General features: G+C 36.6%; 1 protein-coding gene across 1 annotated transcript in view; it reads left to right on the forward strand.

Moving 5' to 3' along the window:
* Positions 1 to 22049, forward strand: part of LOC135790326 (lachesin-like) — a 63274-nt gene that overhangs the window by 17765 nt on the left and 23460 nt on the right. Inside the window, exons 3-4 of the mRNA XM_065300519.1 lie at positions 2235 to 2362; positions 13085 to 13292. Of these exons, the coding sequence (XP_065156591.1) occupies positions 2235 to 2362; positions 13085 to 13292 (336 nt within the window). The remainder of the gene's footprint in view (positions 1 to 2234; positions 2363 to 13084; positions 13293 to 22049) is intronic.

Genomic DNA, 22049 nt, shown 5'->3' on the forward strand with positions numbered 1-22049 from the left:
TTCCGATGAAAATAAAAAAATCTCATCGGACCATTGAACTTTGGTTTATATTTATGACCCGCCTTAACTTCCGGGCTTCCGGGAAGCTTCTTTCAACTTTTACAATGACATTATTAATTGAAAGCGATAAATTGATGAAAAAATTTGTTGTTGAGTTGTTAGAGTGCAGCGTTAGCGGAAATTTACATTTTTACCCTTTTGAGAAATAAAATAGGGGTGGAAAATGTGTCGTAGACACCTTGTTCATTACCGACGCGTCGATTTTCCGCCTTGCCGACAATTGTGTGCATATGCTAATGGCGTACACGTAAACAACCCCTAAACAACCCCTAACCAACCTCAACTAACAAATATACCCCTTACAAACTCAAATTTGCTTCAAAATGCACATTTTAAGGGATGAAATACTAATTACTCATTTTTTCTAATTACTCATTACACATTTACCCTGTTTAAGTTGTTTTGTGGTCGTAAAATACATATTAGCAATTTACATAATGCGATTTCCGTATTTGCGTACTTCCGTGTTTCCGTGTTTCCGCTTTGGTTTGAAATCGCTCAGAATCACTTCGAAATAGCAAACAATCAGACAACCGCGCTTAATTATTGAGCGACGCCGAGTGCGCCCCGACGCTACCAGCCCCTGTGTATACCAGGGGGCGGCAGGGGGGTGCACATTTACTAATTACTCTACAATGCGGTCCGATGCGTTCGGCACGACGTTTTATTGCGAGTATTTCTTCGTCTATTGTCTATATTTTTGACGCGCATGCGCGTAATTTACACGCGAATTACACACCATATTGATTTGCCTACCTTGTTACCGCTGGTAAGTGCGCAATATTATTCTAAACGTTAAATGTTGTCCTGACAACTAATTCGATCACTCAGTGCATAATTAATAATATAATTGAAATTAACAATTGAATCCGCGTGCGCAAAATTGCCAATTGAACTGGCAGCTGTAGAAATAGAAAAGTGTCGTAATTAAATTGCATAAATTTGATTTGTGCAACGCGCAACGCGCAAAATGCTAAATTGACATGTCAATCGCGCGTGATATATCGTTAATTGCGATTAACGCCCTTTTCCCGGTTGAATTTTGCACATTTCCGGTTTTCCGGTTTTGTAAATTTTTAGATATCTAGTAAGTTATTGAAATATAAAGTTTATGTAAGCATGTTCTTAAGTAAATCTCAACATAAATAAAGCTCTGGAGCTTTTGAGCTTTTACGACGAGTTTGTTTGACAGCTCGTGCATAAACTATATAATGACAGTGCGATCCGTCAATATTTAACACGTGAATCAGTGTCAATATTACCAAACCGGAAGTTTATGAACCGTAAAGTATTTTTCTACCGCCCCAACCCTTATTTCAGGGATGAAAGGATGGCGAACAAGTTTGCACACCCTCGATTTTACGATCGCCGTTGCATACACACGTCCGCATAATAGACGCGAGCACGAGCTGCGAAACATATCCCTAAGAGTTTCCGGTTTGACATCGTCTCGGTTCTATAAGAAGTGAAAGCTCGGCGTGGAGAAAAAAAGTTGGCACTTCCAAACTGGCACTTGGCGCTCACACACCTCTATTCTCCGGACGAAATGTTATGGCCAATAATACAAGCCATTTGATTTCGCTCCGGCTTTCCGGAAGTTATTTCTGTGTGCGGCAGTTGGCGGCAAGCGGTGGCACAATGTCTCAACTATTCGCAGCCGGGAGAGCTTTTACTCTATACGGATATATTTCGATTCCGGAACTTTGTTTAAACCTTATTATAAGTTATATATTAGTTTCCGGTTTTATATTTTCGAAAAGTTTTGCGAATCGTTTAAATAAAGACGAAAATGTTACAGCTTGCTCCGCCCACTGGTGTAATACGCATGCGCGACGCGCTAATGAACACTAGTAGTGTGCATTGGGTTGCAGAATGCGATGAACAATGCATTATACATTCGTCGGTGTCATTGTCGAAAGTTTAACACACAGTTTTAATGCTTTTAATATGCAAAGCTCGGAAACGTAGTTTCTTTTATGAATAAATCATGCGTCTGCTGCCATCTCGCGAGGTGAAACTCGCAACTAATGCATATTAAATTAAAAACATCCCTTTGCACACACACACCCACAGTTTAAAAAAAAACGATGATAAAATGTTGGTGTTTCTGTTTCTGATGAGGGTTGGAGCTTTTTGTGATCTCTGATGTGTATATTTCTGTATTTTTGTTGCAGAAGACTCTGCCACCACCAAGTACGCGTGGGATGAGCCCGACTTTCTCGCGCCAATGCATAATTTAACCATGCCGGTGGGTCGCGAAGCCATCCTGACCTGTTCGGTCAGTAATCTAGGAAAATACAAGGTAAGTCTTGGTAATATGATATTTTTGACGCGCATGCGCGCCAAAAATAATGCGATTTGTATGCAAACGCTAATTTACTCCACTCGCGCAAGTTTCCATGAAAGCTCATTTTAACTAAACCTCACCCTTTCGCTTCTCTCAAACGTCAAACGAAAGAATAATTTACCGGAAGGCGTGGGTTTTTTGTGTATATTTATTTTTTACGGCGCGTACTTTTGACGAGCGAACGTCTGCCGCCCCCCGGCGTGCGTGATTAAGACGATGCGAACACGAACGAGAATTATTCCGTCAATTTACAACTAGCTGTGGGGGCGGTAAGTAGTTGAATACTGTTTGATTGCTTCCTTTGTGAAAACATTTTGTTTGTGCGCGCGCGATTTGTCTTCGGGCCTAAATAACTAACTGTCCGAGTAATTTATTGCGATATCTGATCCTGCTATCTCAATTCGGCGCGATTTTCGTGTAAGACACGCGCATCGAGTCAAGTCGAGTGCCGCCTCCACGATGGTAAAACGGTAAATTCCGCACGACAGTTACCACCCTGTCTTTGGGGCGGCGTCGACTCATCGTGATAAATAGAAACAGACAAATGCAGTAAATAAATTTACATTGTGACAGCAGCTTAGATATATAATACTATACTTTATTCAACTAGTGAATTATAAGAAAATTTATTGTATTTTAAACACGAGTTTAATTAATCATTATTTTTATTGTGCAAAACAAGAAATAAAAATAAATAGGGTAATGTTGGTGGGGGCGGCGGAGGCGGCTCACGCAAGCAATTAAAACATTTGAAAAAGTTTAATTCGAAAGTTAATGCGGCCATATTGTGTTGCGAATTAGTTTTCCAAAACAAAAAAACTTTTGTTTTTCCCGAAAATTTTTCCGCCAAAAAAAAATATAAATATTCAGTTGATTATTAGTTGTGCACGTTAATTATTATGAGGTAACAAATTAATTAATTTAAATTCTTCGCGTGGCGTAAATTGTTTGGCGTTTGGGGGTGGGTGGCGCGTTTTCCACCCCCGCCGCTGAAACAATATGAAATTAATTAAAGTTTGGTCAACGAGAATTTCCTCGCGGACGAAACACAATGCGATGCAATTTGGCTTGCTGCCGCTCGTCGGATTCGATTAGAAGCAAGCGGGGGCGGCGCATTAACACGTTCGAAAATTGGTCAAATCCTTCAATAAATCAATTACCATAACGTCAAGTGCTCAACGCGCGCGAATCATCGAAACGCACTCCGGCATTAACACATCATCGAAAAGCTTCGATTTCAATTAACACTTTGTCAATACACAAATTTACTCATCAAAGTGTACATATTGTCATATTAAAAAATAAATAATTTAATTTTATGTTTTTAAATAATTTTTAATAAATTTTCCGGTTTTCCGGTTTGTAGAAAATTATCATAAATTTATATACTCGGTAAAGAAAGTGTTGCCTAGTGAAAAAAATATTTATATTGTTTATTATGAGCCGGAAAAAGGTTGGATATATCGGGCGTAATGATCTCGAAGGCGAAAAACATTAAATAAAAGATGAGCTCGCATGGGGGCGGCTGATAATAGGAAAGATTATGTGAGATTACCGCTCGTGGGAGTTGAGTTAGGTTTGAGCGCCGGCGATGGAAAACCCCCACCTCCGGCGCCGCCCCAGCAGGGCACAAATGAAATTGCGCTCCTTTTCTAACAGTAGAGGTGTACAGCTACTGTGTGTTGGAAAGTTGGTAAGTAGGCTGCGCTGCTGCAAGGGATTTCGGCGTGTGCGGAAAGTAGAGTGGACGCTGCCCGGCGCCTCCGCCTCGGGGATTATTGGGAAACAGTCGTGGGCCGCTTGCATCAGCGCAAGTGTTTCGAGTTAAACGAGGGACACGTCCAGAGATGCTGGCGCGTAGTGTTAATAATCAGCTTCTTAGGCAGTGGACACAGTGGACGCATGCAGGACGAGTTTCCAAATCGGCTTATCAGATTGCAGCAAACTGAAAACTTGAAAACTTCAAGATGTTTTATTTTTATTTTATTTTGTGTTTGTGTTTGTGTATTTTGAAAGAATGAAGGAAGAAAATTGATAACCATTATTTAGGGATTCGATAAAATCGCAGAGGGGTTGTGGATATGTTGTTATGTTGAATTGTTTTCCACCCCTTCGTGTAATAAATCGCACGAGACACGAGCGTTCAGTGCACACACTCGTTTTCCTCGAGTGCTCTCCATTCTTCCTTCGTCTAAAGGACGTGACGGCGTAACGAGTCCTCACTAAACTCCCAACGTCGGCGGCGGCTTCGGTTGACACACCAAATGCACTTCGTCCTGCCGTATCATCATTTCAAGTATATCACATTTTGCAACACATCATGAAATTTAACACTACAAATTGAATAATTTTCCCCAACGGAAAAACCCTGGAAAAAAAAATTGTCCTTTAATGATGTCCTGGATTTTTTTTTATTTTCGGTGGAGCTTGAATTGTAAAGCGTTAAAGACGATGAAGCTTAGAATGTGTTTGGGGTTGATCCCTGATTCCCCCGAAGGCTTGACTCCCAGTCAGCCTAGCCACTTAGCGCATTTTTTGCCCTCCGTGAAAGCTCCGGCGCCCCGCCGCTCCAAAGATCGAATGTAATGCGAGAACTATTAAACGTGTTCATTTATCATTACGACCCTCACACGCCACACCTACACACCTCATACTCCAGAGCTTTTTATGAATGTGTGTGGGTTATGGTTTGTTGGTGGAGGCGCCAGGCAACATAGGGTGGGACTATGCATTTCATAAGAATCTCTTCACTTTGATTCGACAGCCAATATTTTTCTTCTCCGGGAGCTTTGGAGCTTTTTTGCGCGAAAAAATCTAAGGGTACTGAGGGTGGTAGTGGGTGAGGGTGGCTTGCGTTGGTCGGGGCCATAAAAACTCGTTTTTTTTCCTTTTCATTGCCTTTGCTCGCCGCTATTCCCGACGCAACTTTTCTTTTTCTTTTTGTTTTTCTAATTCCTTACTCCCGCGCGCAGCTTTTAAGGGCCTGGTTGTATCGTTTTGCCATATCGTTTACATTTGCCGTTTGCGAATCGTCTTTTATACATTTTAGTGTTCTTTTAAAACCGATAAACCGGAGTTCCTCCCTTTGGAAATACAAACGGCGAGTCTTTTCTAAGTCTCTGTTTCTATATAGTCGCTAGTATCGTCGCGTACATAAATATAAAAAGGGGAAACAGTAAATACTCAAACTTTTTCGCCAGCCCCTATTACTAGCCACTTGCTGGTGGAAGTTTGGCGGCGTGCGCGCAAAGAGGATATCGAATAGTTAAGGAGCTAGAATTACGTTTTCGCTATTTCTCTATAAGGCTGAGAGAGTTTAAGTGTGTTGCGCGCCGAACGAATTGGGGGTGTAAAAGCGCGACTCGATTTATGGCAAACTGCAGTGATACTGCGCCTTGGCCCCGGCTGAATTACAACAACTGTGGAGTCAACCTCGAAAGATCTACGACTCGACGAATGGAAGTAACTGCTTACCGAATTGCTTACACTTACGACTTACAACTTACGGAATCTTATTTGTTGCGCTGATTTTTTTGCCAAAGCAGTTAAAAATAGAAGAAAATCGGTAAATTAATTTTAACAGAATACTTTATTCTAAGTCTAGAATAAAAACCTATTGAAACTAGTTTTAATTAATTGTTTTCCGGAAATAGATGCAGAATTAAATGATTTTGTAGATAGATATTAGTTTTCCGGTTTTCCGGTTTCATAGTTTGCTGAAAATTATTTTTGGTGGTTTTTGTAGTTTTTACCGAATTTTGCAAAAAACTAGTTAAAAAATATTTTAGAGCTAAAAAAATCAACCAATCGAAACAAATTTTGATTAATTTTTTTCCGGGAATACATGCAGAATAAAGTAATTTTGTAGATTGCTATTGGTTTTCCGGTTTTCCGGTTTTATAGTTTGTTCAAAACCTAGACAAACAAAATAATTTTTTAGTAGTTTTTGTATTTTTTACCGATTTTTGTGCAAAACTAGTTAAAAATATCCAAAAACTGAAAAAATCTATCAAAATTTTAATTATTTTTTTCCAGAAATAGATGCATCATAAAATCATTTACTTAAGAACATGAATTTCCGGTTTTCCGGTTTATAAAAACCAGTAAAAACTAAGAAAAATCAAATTAATTTTTTGTTGGTGGGCAAAATAAATAAAAGCACTTAATCGAATCTAGGAAAATGTGTCAGTGCGCGTTTGCGGGAAAACCAATTTTGAAAATTTATCAATATTAAATGGAGCGTAGCTGACCAGGCTCGAACGTGTCGTGCGCGTTTACACGCGTCGGTTATTTAAATCCGAAACGCGAAAAACAATTTCATTGCGAATTTAGATGCAATCGCCGGGGCGGTAAACTCCATTCGCGCAATAAAAACGTATCCTATTAAAACAAGTTTATTGCAAACTGTCGTGTACGTTTGAGGCGCGTGCTCGCAATCCCACTAAATTCAAATCGACTCGACGTTTTATTACCGCACACATGCAATGTACGTGCAAAATTTTACTTCGCTTCCGCAATAAACAAAAATACTTATCAAATCTATACACACACAACTAAAAACAAAATCCAGGATTTATTTTTAGATAAATTTTTTTAAATTAATATTTTCGTTATCTGAGTGGATAGAAACGCTCCATCAGTTGTATTACACCTTTGTGAAGAACTATCCGTGCACCATTCGCGTTTCGGCTGGTTTATTACGCTCGCAATGATTAATTGCTTTAGTTTATATTGCGCGCAAAGCGCAAACAACAAACTCGCACATATTATATCAGTCACCAGCCGCGGCTCGCGGCTAGCTTCCTTTTCCTGTGTTTCACTTCAGACACTACTTGCGTGTGTGGTGTTGCATTGTGTGCCGGGCGCGCGCGCTCTGAGCCCAAGAGATGGATGGCCGACGTGGCTGGCAGCAATTTTCTTACTTTTCGTTTCTTTGCACACCCTGGGCTAGCAAACTAATCATTTACAAAACTTTACAACTTGGGAGAGATAATTTAAACTTGCAAATGAGTACGTTGCACACACCAGAAGTGAAAAGCAAATAAAATGCACTTTTAATTATTTCACAAATTCCGCCGCATTATTATGAGCAATCTATTTGTTTAATTTTGATGAAATAAATAGATTTAGATAGACAATTTAATTGCGCAAATTTCTATAAAGAGATAATTTAAATATTTTAATCAACAACAAAATGGCGCGGGTTTAAATACATCAAATCAAATTAAAAAATATTTTTGCAATGTTTTTTGTTTTTTGTGATTATAAATAATTGGTGGGTTTAATTTTAATTAAATAAAGTGATTTTTAAAGATTATTTAATTGCGCATATTTCTATAAAAAAATAATAAAAATATCTGTTAAAAATACAAAATGGCGGGGGTTTTAATACAAAAAATCAATATAAAAATTATTTTTGCAACGTTTTTTGTTTTTTATGATTATAAATAATTGGTTGGTTTAATTTTAATTAAATAAAGTGATTTTTAAAGATTGTTTAATTGCGTATATTTCTATAAAAAAATAATAAAAATATCTGTTAAAAATACAAAATGGCGGGGGTTTTAATACAAAAAATCAATATAAAAATTATTTTTGCAATGTTTTTTGTTTTTATGATTATAAATAATTGGTTAATTTAATTTTAATTAAATAAAGTGATTTTTAAAGATTTTTTAATTGCGCATATTTCAATAAAAAAATAATAAAAATATCTGTTAAAAATACAAAATGGCGGGGGTTTTAATACAAAAAATCTATATAAAAACAATTTTTGCAATGTTTTTTTGTTTTTTATGATTATAAATATCTGGTTTATTTAATTTCAATAACATAACGTGATTTGGAAAGATAATTTAACTGTGTATAATCCTATAAGAAAATAATATAAATTTCTTTAAAAAATACAAAATGGCGGAGGTTTAAACACAAAAAATCAAATTTTCTCAGCAAAAAATGCAAATTTTACATTTCTTCTTATTTTAAACAATATATAAATAAATATATACATATTCAATTTATTTATATATAGAGAGAGATGAAATTTAACCCTCTTTTAACAACCCCTTCAGTAAAATTGGCATAAATCTGTGTCCGATTTCCCGCTTTGAAATTCTATTTGTATCTGCGTTAACTATCTACAAGTCCAACATTCCAACAATTTGCGTCGCAAAAGCAAACCAACAAACGTTCGTATGTTAGAGGGAAGCTTCTCATCCCTTTGCCGAATACAGGAGGGATGAGGGTGTATGTCCGTGCTCTCGACCGAGGCGTTAGTCCCGTGTGGATAAACGTTAATTCCATTCGTCGTCGTTTTCGCCACGCCATTGAAAACAGAAGCTCTGGAAGCTCAAAAGCTAAAAGCTCACACAAACAAATATTACAATTCTTTATCCTTGTACCTTAAAATTCAAAAAGAAAAATTTTATTCATCAACTAAAAAATGAACATAAAAACTTACCATTTCCTGTTTTGGTTTTCGTTTCAGTTTTGGTCCTTGATATATCCTGTCAACGTGTGTCTATTTGCCGCACGCATAAATACAAAAGCATATTCCATCCTTCATCCCACATCCCGAGCTTTCAACCCCAAACACTTTACCTCCACGCAGTGAACAACGTACGGTAAACGACGGCACTATAAGGACGCAGGACGAGCATCGGAGCTTTGATGCGTAATTCCGAATTAATTTGCATACTTTGCACAATGTGTGTAATGATTGATTAAACTCGAACCGACACACTCACATGCACACATAAATAATTTCTATTAAACACACACAAATACACACGTAGAGTTATCATACATGATAAACTATGGTGGTAGTTGTGGCCACAGTCATTCTCCGCGTCGAGAGTTGCGCGCAATGAAACGCGCATTGTTATATTGTCGTGAGTAGGCCAATGAGGTATATATGAGGCTTGTGCGGAACCTCACCCTCTCTTGCCGCCCCTCATGCCACCGCCGACAAACTTCCTCTGGTATAGGTTTCGATGGTGCGGGCGTACGAGCGGGCCAATGAGTAATGAACAAGCGGCCATTAAGTATGGTTAATGATGTTCACATGCAGCGCACACCAGCGTTGTTATATTGTTGTAATCTGTCAAACCATAATTAAATATGTACGCACACCCTTCCAGGCACACACTCAGTCTACGCTTTATAGAAAGGAGGCATCATCAAGGTTTGATTTATTGCCGTCTGGTTAGGAAAACGAGTTTTTGTTTCATAAAGTGTTTTAATTTAGTTTTTCAGTGGGAAAAACGCAGAATGTGTTTTGACATTGTTTTATTATTAATAAAAATTAAATATTTATATGGAAAATATTTTTTGTTGTTTAATAAACATGAAAAAATTGAGTTTTTAGGCAAAAATAAATATTTTTTACCAAAATTTCAATTATTTTGTTGTTTATTTATATTTTTAATAAATTTTTAAACCAAATCATAAATACATACTTATATTTTAAGAATATGTTTAATTTTTAAGTTTACTGTAATTAGAAACTGTGTAATTTTGAATTAAAGTTAAGGTATTTCTATTCCCGGCGCCTCCACACTATAATTCCAATGCATTTTCACGTTTTTTTGCATTTAAAGATGTTTTAAAGTGTCGTACACTCGTTGTGAATTAGTATTAATTAAAGTTTGTAGAGTCATGTCGTCTGACTGTAATTAATAACACATTAAGTGGCAAATAAGCAATGCCGCACAAGCACCGCGCCGCTCAAAGTGGGTGAAAGTGGACGTTTTATGGAAAATGTTGTCGTAGTCTCCTCCGGTGCGCGCCGCACGCCTCTTAAAATATGCAAATTCTTCATGTTTTAATGCGCCATCCCGCTGCTTTGCTGCACTGGCTCTTTACCGCCGTTTTTACTCGGAAACTATTTCGCTTATAAGCCGCGATTGCGCTCGGATTTGTTTCTATTTTCGGGCTGGTCGCTGCATAATTGTAGCGAATGCGACAGTAGACAATGGAAATTCGCTTCGGATTTATGTCTAACGACGTTGGTGCTAGCCAAGGCGCAGCGGAAGCAAACGGAAAGCCCGAGACGAGCTTCGTTTAGAGGTTTAGACGTTTGCTCGAACGGTTATTGCGGATATAGAGTCGGTGATCATTAGGGACGAGAAGCAGCGTCCTTTATAGCGTTGTTCTATTAAGATAATCTTATTGCAAAAGCTCCAGGCGTTTATCGTGATAACTGCCAACACAATCATAACCACAAAATTTGTTTTTTTCAAAAATTACAAAAAATAAAATTTAAACCTGAAAAAGTCGAAATTTGGTTGGAATTAGTAGAAAGTGTTGAAGGGGTTGTTTCACACCCTTGGCGTCTTTCTCGACGACGAACACAGATTGTCGGAATAGAATTGAATCAATTCCCAAGCCTTAATGTGATGAAATTCCTTTTCCAACGCGAGCAAATAGCACCTACGTGTTGCCGAAGCTCCAGAATTTGAATTTACGCCGGCAGAACGCTTGTGCAACCTCGCACTTTCCTCCTCTCTTCACCCTCACATCCGGGTGATGGTAGTAGTAGTGGTAGTCGAAGTCAAACATGGCTGAAAGAACGCCACTCGTCTCAAATCGCTTGTTTTGCCCGTTTTCACTCGCAGACGGTGATTGAATCGCATTTTCACAAAATCGAAATGCGCTCACTTTAATTACCAATCGCGTGTCGTCTGGGCAATAAAGGCACAAAAAAGCTTAAGAAACATGAACACCCCCGCAAGTAAACCCCAGAAAGTTTCAAGTCTTGCAAAAATTCGGCGCGCCAAATGTCGGTCAGCAGAGCGTTTCGTGGAATTTCCGTGAGCGTTCCTTTTGTGGTGAACACAACCCATTCTCATTCTCGAAAACTCAAAGAACTTCTGAAACTGAATGCCGTTCGATCTCTTTGTCCAGCGATCACACATTCAGAGTGTATCAAGAACAAATTCAAAATAAAAAAATTTAACCTCAAAAATAAATAAATCGAGGTTATCTATATATATATATATATATATAAATAAATTGCTGTTTGTTAGTCTCGCTAAAACTCGAGAACGGCTGAACGGATTTATCTTATCTTGGTCTTGAATTATTCGTGGAGGTCTAGGGAAGGTTTAAAGGGTGAGAAAAATTCGAATAATTGCCGGGAAAATCCTCAAAACAGCTCTTTTCTATTGAATAAAATTTGACATTGAGATTCAATCATAGGTATAGTTAAATAGTTGAATTCGAGATGGCGCGCTGAAGTGCATTATTGACAAAACTTTATATAATTAATTTCTTTAAATTAAAATTGCTAATCTTATTGATAGAATTGACACTTACTAGGAGTATGTCTAGAACAAGAGCGAAAAAACGAATTACATTTTTATTAAACACTGCCGGAATGAAGTCGCGGGCAACAGCTAGTGTTAAATATAAATTAAATAGTATTGGTAATATTTCCGAATAATTTCCCACTAAACCTAACAGGATATGCGTAAGCTTATTACAAAACATTCAGTTGGAAGGGATGAAGGGATGAAGGGATGAAACACATATTGAACATTCATCCATGATGTGTATGTGAGAGACTAGGAAAAGTGGATAATTTAATCGGACGCATGTGAATCGTGTGAAAAAGCAAGTTTTTCGTTTTTCATTGTATCGAATGTTTTTCATTCCCCCGCCGTCATAAATCATCAATTACGGGATAGTTTCAACTTTCAGCGGTGCGAGATCGACACAACCAAGGGTGGTACACTTGGTGCGTCCAATTAAGAGAACAATAAAAGCAATTATTTTCTTAATTCATCATCCGCAATGGATTAAACGCACGCGGCGTCATATTGATTTTGATCGTGGGTTGAAGAACACTCAAAAATTGAAAAATTTAAGTGACAAAGTCAATGAATTCAATGATTGGAAACCGGAAATGTGTTTGTGCACAAAGGAGCGTGTAGATAGAATTTCGCAGATAAAGGATTTGTAATTAACTTTTTGATTTGTCGCACATCGCACATTCCGGGAATGTTATTGGGAAATTCTTGTTTTCTGACCGCAGTATTACATTATAACATTAATTATTAACAAATTCTTGTGAAATACTATATTTTATTCACGTGTTGAAAATTTAATAATTTACATGCCAACCTGTTGAGTACCCGGCGCCTCCACAAAAATCCAACATGAAAAATTTGTCACAATTAATAAGTCATGAGATGGGAAATTATTTTCATACTGAGAACGTTGGTTAATTGGTTTTCACAACCCTTGGGAAGATAAAGGAAGGAAGGAAGAACCTGTCCTTGCATCTTCTCAGCTTAAGTTTTAGTTTTAGTTCAGGTCATGCTTGGTTATGCTAGCAGTACAATGTGCGTTGGTGCGCGACGTTTTCCCCGAAAGCTCGCCGTTCGCCACACCGCCGCCTGAATACAAAACGACCCATTACGCGCCGTAATGATATTCATTCTGATATATGTTGTGCCTCTTAGCACGCTACGAGCCCCCTTCTTAAATATTAAATGTACAAAACGTAATGGTCACAATAACCCGGCGCCTTCACCATATTCCCCTTTCTGCTTGAGATATAAAATCTTGTTAAATGAGGCTTGTGATTAATATTTGATACGTTAAACTGACCTTAAATTTTTATGATGCTGTGTTTTGGTTTTTGATAGTGATGATGTTGTTTATTGTTGGTTTTAGGTGGCGTGGGTGAGGGCTGAGGATCAGACTATTCTCAGTCTGCATACGAAAGTGGTGACGCACAATTCGCGCATCACCGTCACGCACGACAACCTGCAGACGTGGCATTTGCGTATCCGACAGCTGAAAGAGTCCGACCGCGGCTGCTACATGTGTCAAGTTAACACGAACATCATGAAAATGCAGCAGGGGTGTCTCGACGTGCATGGTAAGCTAATTTATTACAATATATTTTTTATTTTTTGCAAACAAAACAGATAAAAACAAAAAAATAAAAAAATGCAAAAAAAAGTGATTTTATGATATTTTTTATATTGTTTGTAATATTTGACAACACTCCACACTTCATTATTTGGCAGTTGAGTAAAAATTTTAGATCAATTTGTTTTTTATATTCAAATAAAACAAAATGTAATTTAAAACTGTTCAAAAAATAACATAGGTTTTATTACGTGGAGGCGCCGGGAACAAATTTATTCTGTATTGCTAAATTTAGTCTGACACTATATTAAAAATATAGCAATCATGTCAACATGCTATTTTGTCCTTCCTATTTGTTCATTTGTTCATTTATCCACAGAAAAAAATTATTACCTATGTTTTGCCTGCAATTAACAAACAACGAGTGCTTATCTACCCGTGTAGATACTTAAATAATCAATAATAGCGTGTCAGCTGATGTGTTCTACATATTAAACTAAATTTTACATCAGTCGTGTTTTTCCATCGCGTTATTTACGATCAACTTAATATTTATAATTATTCATTGATGAATATTTCAATTTTCTTGTGTTTTTTTGTGTTTTGTGTTTTTCTAAAGTGTTTTCTGAAGTTTCTTGCGCTCAATATTGGCTTCAATAATAACTAACTACTTATGAGTACGTCTATTATATGCATAAAATATTCATTGGAAGTTATGAGTGCGAGTACTAGTACGAGTACTATTAGTGCTTTTAGTGCAGCTCATCAATTACACCCAGATCGATCAAAAGTAAACAAAATTTATGAGCGTGTAGTTCAACGCTTGCATTTAGTTTATATAGCCTCAATTTTATTCACACGACTTTTTAAATACATAAATAATTTATTTTTATAATAATTTTTTACTTTTTTTTTGGAAAACTTTAGATTTTTTTGTAAATTTGACGAAAAATTAGGAAAAAAAATTATTTACTCAAGTATGACGTCATAGATAAATTAATATACCTTTAATTTTATTTATAAAACTATTTTGTTTTATAAACAATTATTTGTTATATTTATTTTTAATTTTTCTTGAAAAAATTAAATTTTTTTCTTAATTTTTCCAAAAAAACTTTTAAAAAATTAAAAAAATATATTTTTTGCTAAAAAATAAGATCATAGGCTAAGTAAACTCTAGCTTCATATAACCAATAAAAAAAGTGCGTTAATTTAGTCTATCTAATAAGTAAAATAATTAAATTCCAATTCTTTGACAGCGTTCGGAACCTAATTACTTTCAGTCACGCAGACTGACGCATCGAGTTGCATGGTGATTGTATCGATGGATTTAATAACATATCGCTACCAGTAGCCTACTTTCAACATGCATATTTGTACATTGTACACATTCTGCATTCAGAATTAAACAGACTAGTTGAACAACTAGTAAAACTAGTTTAACTAATCAATAATGCAAAATTTAAAGAATTTTTCTTAAAAATAGAAATTTATTAAAATTATGGCGTTGAAAAGGTGTAAAATAAATTGAAAACGTTCAAAAATAATATTTGAGAGTGTCGCCACATGAGTATCAGTTTTAGTATCGAACTATTCCGAAGAAGTAGTAGTAGGAAAATAGCGCGCGCCCCGCGCCTCCACCATCCAATTTCATTTGCGCAAAATGAGCACGTGCACGTGCCGCCAATGCAGTGTGTGCAACGCCGAATTGATTAAATAATATTTACACAATACACAATGCAGTTGTGCCCTAACTATTTTAAAATAAGCAGAAAACTTGACATAATTTCAAAAATTTGAAAAAAATTATTTTTTTTGTTTTTTTTTTTTTTAAGAAGGAATAGACGTCTTAAAATAAAGAATTATTGGATACAAGTAGAGTTGTTGAGTGCTTTAGGGTTGCAAGATCGATACCTCTTAATTTAGGTCCTTACAAACCGAACATTCAACGGGTTGAGACCCTTTTGAAGGTCCGAAATCAATAATAACACTCCGGGGCGCTACATTCAATTAATGATAAAGGTAAACACTCAAATGCTGATAGTGGTTGAAGTAGGTAAGCACAACTTTGCTTTCTTGGGTTTCTATAATATTATCTGTAGATTTCTTCTCAAACAACCAATTTTTTCTTCTAAATTTTTTCTATTTTTTTATGTTTTTATATAACGGTGTGATAATAGCAAACAGAAATGTGTAAATTTATGCAGCAAACAGACATAAATAGAAACTATACGCACATGGTCCCTTAATTTAACCCTTTGACGACTTGCCTAATGTTTGCACATTCGCATGCGCTGTATGTGTGCTCCTTCTTGGTTGATTTGCGTTTCGGGCGAGGGCGTTTTGAAATTAGCTTACACTCTACGCCGACGGCGGTGGCGAAACGTCAACAGTGAAATATCGTGTGCGGCGCTGATAATTCACGCTAAACGAAACGCCGCCTCCGGCCGTAGTGGCTGCGAGCATGTATTATTTATACGCGCGCGCCACAGTCGCGCGCCTCGCGGCCTCACACTGGTGACGCTTTCGTGACGTTTTCTTAACACACCCGCATGCATTTGCAATGCTAATCTTTTCTAAATGGAGCGTTCTAGTGTGCATAATTGTTATGATGATTGTCATTCGCATATTTTTTTTTTTAATTTAAAATTAATTTTTTTTTTTGAAAATTTTTTTGGATGTTTAATAGTTGATTATTTACGTTATTATTGTATCTTGAGGCATCTGAGGGGACTTGATTGAATGTCGTTTGGGATGTGGTGTGTGCGTGTAATAAAGTAATTGAAATCGTCGGCGGGGGCGGCGGACGCGCGCGCGTTTTGTTATTACATGGGCGAAGCGAATCGATAAATTGCAATTACCGTTGTTTCGTCCTTGCTCGTCCACTCCCCGGGCCGGGTTCAGGTGTGTACTCACCCCTATAATCGAATTGCGATAAGGCGGAAACGACCAAAAGGGGACATAATAATTTTGTCCAACTTTACTTCTAATTGAACCAAGAATACGCTAAAAATAAGAAGTTTTTCAAAAAATTTGCCAAAAACGGCAAAAAATTAAGTAAGAAAAGTTGTGAGTACATAATACAAACAATTTTGGGGAATTTTTAAATTAGATACTAATAAATATCTGAATTTCCGTTTTTTTTTGCAAAAAATTCGCAAAAAACAAAAATTTTGTGAAAATTTAGAAAAAAAAATTTTTTATTTGTTTTATGCGCAAATTTACCATATATTTAAACTTATACTTTAATCACAGAAAAATCGTTAATTTTCCGGTTTTTGCTTTTCCTGCATTTGCAAAAAATAAGATTTTTTTCGAAAAAGTTGTTTTCAATTCGGAAAAAATCACGCCTCACAAAAATTTGGTAAAAAAATTAAAAAAATTAATTTAAAAATTTGTTTGATGCCCAAAATTACCATTTATTTAAACTTATACTTATTCCTAGGAAAATCTCTAATTTTCCGGTTTTTTATTTTCCTCGTTTTGCAAAAAATAACAATTTTTTCTAAAAAGTAGGTTCAATTTTGAAAAAAACAGTTTTCTGCCAAAAATAAACATTTTTAAAACTTTTACGTCTGGCACACTTGGATATCTTAATTTCCGGTGATAATTTCCTAATTTTTTTCCTACGTTAACGCCGCGTCCAGCAGGTGTCGCAAAATTGCACGTTTTTTCCTCTCTGACGCAAGGAAATTGTCGAATTGACGCGCCGGCCGAAAAACGTGTTTGCAGTTCAATTCCGGCGTAAACTTTACGATAGTCCCAACCACCGCGCCGCCTCCAGTGCAGCAAGCGTGCACATTTAGTTCTTTTGCGCGTACGTATATCAAATTTTAATTTCCCGACAGGCGGCAGCGCACGTGCACACCGCCGACGGATTGCGGAAGCGAGCGTATAATAACGGATGCATGAGTTTTACTCCGGAGGCAGCGAGCACACGCAAAAAATGTCCCGGATTTCACTCACTCACTACTATACAAAGTATCCACACTGTACAATAATTTCGTCATATTCTCGCTGCTAAACGCAAACATTTTTTTAATGCGTTGATTACACTCTGTATATTAGTGTGGTACTTTTCAAGTGCCATTTATTTCTGTGAGGCACATTTTATTTTTGCAACTTCCTGCTCTGAGTTGAAGTTGACTGCTCGCTCGAATAGCGTTTCGCGTCACAATAATGAACATTCATCAGTGGTGCGCGGAGAAAAAAAATTTCAACAAAATATTAAAAATGCGCAAATTTTTACTTCGACGCGCATAATCTAATTAGCTATGCGCACAATCGCAGTAATTAAAATCTCGTCGCATATTTTATTTTATTTTCTGTATAAAGCAGGCGAACATAAAAGCAGATATCTTGACATTACAACAACACGAACAAAAATGCGAGTGAACAATGCGCGCGTACTGAGAAAGGAGGATAATTGCGCTTTCTTGAGGAAGTGGAATTCAAGTGAGTAATTAGTTTCGCGTGTGCTAATTTTAAAAGCATCCAGGTTATTTTTTTCTCAAGGAAAAATGAATTGTTTTGGGTTGAAAAATGACCGGAGATGACATTTTGTGTTCGTATCGAAGGACCAAAGGGGGTTGTGGACCCAAATGGGTATTTTACAACTTGTACGAGCTTTCAAGCTTTCAGTTTGAAACATTGAAACGTTGAAACATGGATGTCTTGGGACAGGATTTACGGAATCAATCAATTTTGTTTTGTTTGCAAAAAATTTTTGCAAAATTTTTAAAATTTAGAAAAAAATAAGAATTTTTGAAAAATAGTGAAGATGTAATATGCAATTTCGAAAAAAAAACATTGTTTTGTATAAAATAAACATTTTTCTGAAATTTTTTATGTTTGAAAATTGAAATTTTCAATTTTTTCACAAAAATTTCGCGAAATTTTCGTTTTTTTTTCCATAAATTTCGCAAAAAAATTAGGAATTTTAGAAAAAAGTGAAGATGTAAGATGCAATATACAAAAAAAACATTGTTTTGGTATAAAATATACTTTTTTTTAAATTTTTCATGTATAAAAATTAAATTTTTTCATTTTTTCATAAAAATTTTGCGTAATTTTCTATTTTTTTCCAAAAATTTTGCAAAAAATAGGAATTTTAGAAAAATAGTGAAGATGTAAGATGCAATTTATAAAAAAAAAACATTGTTTTGTATAAAGTATACATTTTTTTAGAAATTTACTATGTTTGAAAATTAAAATTTTTCATTTTTTCTCAAAAATTTTTCAAAATTTTCGATTTTTTTCTAAAAATTTTGCAAAAAAATAGGAATTTTTAAAAAAAGTAAAATTTATTATTAAAAACAAACATTTTATTATATAAAATAAACATTGTTGTGGCAAAATTTCCAAAATTCAAATTTTTAAATTTTTTTTTGCAAAAATTTCCCTGTTTTTGCTAAAAGCTACTTTACTTATGTTGATTACAAAAACACAAACGCTCCACATACAACTTATTTCCATGATGACAGTTTTGGTCGAGTGATAAATGCAAAAAAAACCTCCTCTTTGAATACGTTTTTTACGCTTTTGCTCATTTGTAACAAGCCCTTTTTGGCGTTTTCCCGTCATTGTACCTGAACGCCACCCCTGTGACACCCGTTCAAAGATGCGCACAAAGTAAACACCGGCACGTATTTCCCGGTTATTGAAATCCCTTGGATTTCATTCGAATGCGTGTTTGATGTCGAGGAATCATTCGCAAAAAATTGCCTCTCGTGCTCAACCGCGTTTGTTCACGAGTATTTTTATTTTTAACGTATGTGTGTTCATCTACCGGCATAGCAAACACTGGAAACAGAAAAAAAAAGGGCGCGTGATACGCGCGATCTGCATTTGCCAGTCCCGTGCGCTAATTGCGACCGGTTTTTCTCTCTTCGCACAAAATGGCGTTGCATTTATCTGCGGCGCTGCTCGTTTCGGTTCCTTAGCCCGTCGGCGCTTTTAATTAATCAAATGACAGTCGTCGCTTGGCAGATTTTTTGAGGTCCTTTTCTTTCTTTCTCCCGGGGTCGTCGACGGGATTTTTTCCGGTTTTCCGGTTTTTGTCCTTCGCTTGTTTACCGCTTTATTTCGTGGCAGTGGACAAAACGCGATTGGACTTTACGTTCAATTGCAAAAAGAGGAGAAGAACAGGCAATTAAAACTTTCCAAACGAGTTTCGGCGCATTTCTGCGACAAAAAAATGTTCATATTTTGCGAAATAACATAAGGAAAAATAAAAAATCTCGCTACGCAAGTGGCACTCGGATGCACTCGCATCGAGGAAATAATTTCGTTATGTCTACGCGAATGGAAAAATGTTTATCATAAAAGCATTAAAATTAAGTTATCTAGCCTGCAATTACACCCGAGAGAACCAATTTGCGGCAAACATTTAGCGTTTTAATTGTGTGTGCGGGCTGGAGTGAACTTTTTTCCTGTTTTTCTCGCGTGTTAAACACTGGAGGCTGATGAAACTCTGATGTTATTTTTTTCACGCGCAGATAAAGGCTAATTACGCATATTTTGACGGAAATTGTCAGAAAAATACGCAAAACTTTTATATTTTACATTTTCAACCTTTTGATCTTATTTTAATAATTAATACCATCTTGTATTTTATGTATGCTTTAGTAGGAGCTACTTTTCTTTGTGTGTAACTGGTTCCCGGAGTGTTATGTAAATGAAAGAAAATTTCGAAATTGCTGATGTCAGTAGCCTCGGCAACATCGCGCGCGGCCTGAAAAGGGAACTCGGGAAATTGAAGTGGAAAAGGGTTTTATATGTTATTGCCTTTTATAAAGTGTAGTGGAATTTCGGCAAGACGTTCACGGCGTGTCTTGCTTCTGTCAAGACGTGCTCGTCGGCAAGGTGTAGCATTTTGCGTGCGTGTCGAGACGCAAACGCCGCCAACTTTGGACGAGGGGTTGTTTCACGAAATGATTACATGCCGGCGGATGTTTCTTAGTTGTTGTTTTACGTGTTTGCGAAATTTTCCGGATTAAATGGCCAGCGAAACAGCGAGAAACACAAATTAAACACGGGAATTTCTATGCCAAAACAAAAAATCATCAAAAAACAACAAATTAATAAAAATTTAAATAATTATAATCTTTATTTGTTAATATTTTTAATGATATTAATAATATTAACAAAAAACAATATGTTTTTTTATTTTTTTGCAAATTTTTTTGCAAAAAATACAAAAATTTTCCGAAAAAAATTTATTTTCATAAATTAAAAGAAAAACGTAAATATTTGGCTCAACTATATTAAAAATTTAAAATTACAACATCTATTTGTTAATATTTATTGTTATTTTAAATTTTTCAAAATAAAAAACTCTATTTTTTAGCATTTTTTGACATTTTTTGCAAAAAAACACAAAAATTTGTCAAAAAAATTGTTTTTGTTAAATTAAAGAAAAATTAATAACTTTAAAATAAATTTGTTGAGGCAGATTTATACTTTGTTAAATTACCTTCCTAATGACCCTTTGATCAAATTCCTCAGATGAAAATTAGCTGAGTTATGACGCTCGAAATATCAAATTTGCAAAATACGTAATTTCGAATTTTAATTGCACGCGTCATTCCGCTTTTAGTTTCGTCTGGCTGCTTTCATTAATCGTAATTAAATTAATACGTGGTTAATGACCGCACGCAGGAAGAAAGTCGTCATATTCGTAGCAGCAGCAGGCAGCATCATCCGCCCCCACAATTAGATATTAACTCGACGCTTGCAAACTTAATGAAATTCCGTGCTGCATCGGCGCGGCGAGTGCACAACTACAAGTGGATAGCCGGGGGCGGCAGCCGCAAGCAGGCGCAAGGTGGCGCGTAATATTACTGAATAATTAAAAATTCTTAATGAACGTCGAGGGAGTTTTCCTCCGCGCATAATGAAACCAATGTAATAAAGCAGAGAAAGAAGGGTTGTTTCAAACTGTTGGTGGGGGCGGGTGGGGGTGTTGTGTGGAATAGAGAATGCTAGAACGTGAAGAGCTCGCGGATGTTTTCATTAAGCGGTGTTTAAGGGTTATGAGAATAGGGGTAGTAGTGAAGGGATGTTAGGTGTACGACGGCATGACGACGCCACTTTACCATCGGCAACAAACGCTAAAGACGCCGGAACACAAGAAACGCCAAATTTCGTGCAACCCTTTGGTTTCCAGCGTCGGGGGTGGTTAAAAGACCGCCGCCGAGATTGCCGTACCGCGAATGAATAGAACAATGCCCTTCTTTTATGGATTTAAATATTAAAATCGTACAACGTGCACAGGCATAGGCGGGGGCGGCGGGGGCGGCGGGGGCGGCGGCAGCACTTTGAAGTTGATATGACTCCCGATGTCGACGACGGCGGCCCGTGCGTTTAATTATGGAGCCTCGATTTGACTACCCGAAAGCCACTCAACCCGCAACCCTGCCATCAGTGCCACCCCCGGCTTGCGGTTATTAATATCGCCTTCAAACCGACTGTATGACATTTGTGTAATAATTAAATTTATTTTTCGTTCTATCCAATTCCATTGCAAGTATATAATGTTATTAAAACACAGCCGCGGGGGTTGTGCTCTTCTACCGCTGCTGCCGCCTCCGAGGACCACAAGGGGTGCATTTGCATACTTTGACATTTTCTTTGATTTCTTTTACGCTAGCTACACGACACGCGCGCAAACTTTAATCCAATTATCTCTGACAAATTTCATAGGATTCTTTTATACCGGAAAACCGGAAAAACGGTATTTTGCAACGTATTAAATTGAAACTGG

The sequence above is a fragment of the Atheta coriaria genome, unplaced genomic scaffold (assembly GCF_025399875.1).
Source record: "Atheta coriaria isolate IRGN ID8LTWV9N9 unplaced genomic scaffold, Caltech_Dcor_3.1 hic_scaffold_4_pilon, whole genome shotgun sequence".
Taxonomy (NCBI): domain Eukaryota; kingdom Metazoa; phylum Arthropoda; class Insecta; order Coleoptera; family Staphylinidae; genus Dalotia; species Dalotia coriaria.